This window comes from Dendroctonus ponderosae, unplaced genomic scaffold, assembly GCF_020466585.1.
Source record: "Dendroctonus ponderosae isolate FM_Combo_2020 unplaced genomic scaffold, Dpon_F_20191213v2 Dpon_F_20191213_7, whole genome shotgun sequence".
NCBI lineage: Eukaryota > Metazoa > Arthropoda > Insecta > Coleoptera > Curculionidae > Dendroctonus > Dendroctonus ponderosae.
In genome coordinates this window covers 1932917-1933489 of record NW_026018916.1, presented here as the reverse complement: position 1 = coordinate 1933489, position 573 = coordinate 1932917, and the positions used below count along the sequence as shown (strand labels likewise).

The 573-nt window shown below is 42.9% G+C and overlaps 1 protein-coding gene across 1 annotated transcript in view; it reads left to right on the top strand.

The window, feature by feature from the left end:
• The window catches only part of LOC109540153 (dedicator of cytokinesis protein 3), a 22848-nt gene that overhangs the window by 16929 nt on the left and 5346 nt on the right, over nt 1–573 (top strand). The window contains exons 14-16 of the mRNA XM_048668272.1: nt 44–206; nt 265–507; nt 563–573. Coding sequence (XP_048524229.1) covers nt 44–206; nt 265–507; nt 563–573 — 417 coding nt within the window. The remainder of the gene's footprint in view (nt 1–43; nt 207–264; nt 508–562) is intronic.

The window sequence follows — 573 nt, the reverse complement described above, 5'->3', positions numbered from 1 at the left end:
TAAACTAAAGTTTGCATAATTTTAAAAACCTGTTTGTTCTTAGTCTTCTGGATAGAGTTCAGTCGGAAGACCCCACTTGGAAAGAGAGCGGAGCTGCTTTTATTAGCTCGATCACCAGACTGTTAGAGAGACTGCTGGACTACAGAAACGTGATTCAAGGGGATGAGAACCGCGATAAACGAATGAGCTGCACGTTCAACCTATTAGTGAGTCAAGCCCTGTTTATTATTTGAGAGTTTTACTTATTTCCATTGCACTGTCTAGAACTTTTACAAAAACGAGTTTAACCGGAAGGAAATGTATTTGCGCTACATCTATAAGCTTCACGATTTGCACCTTTCCGCGGAAAATTACACGGAAGCCGCTTATACCATGAAACTCTATGCGGATCAGTTGTCGTGGAGCAATAGTCAGATTGTCTCGGATCCGAATTATCCCAATCACACCGAGTGTCAAGTGAAAGAGCTGCTTTACCGGCAGATTATCAACTATTTCGACAAGGGAAAGGTGAGCGCAACCGAAAGCGTTTCGCTGGAGTTGTGAGTTTTTGCGGCCTTTTCAGTGCTGGGAAAA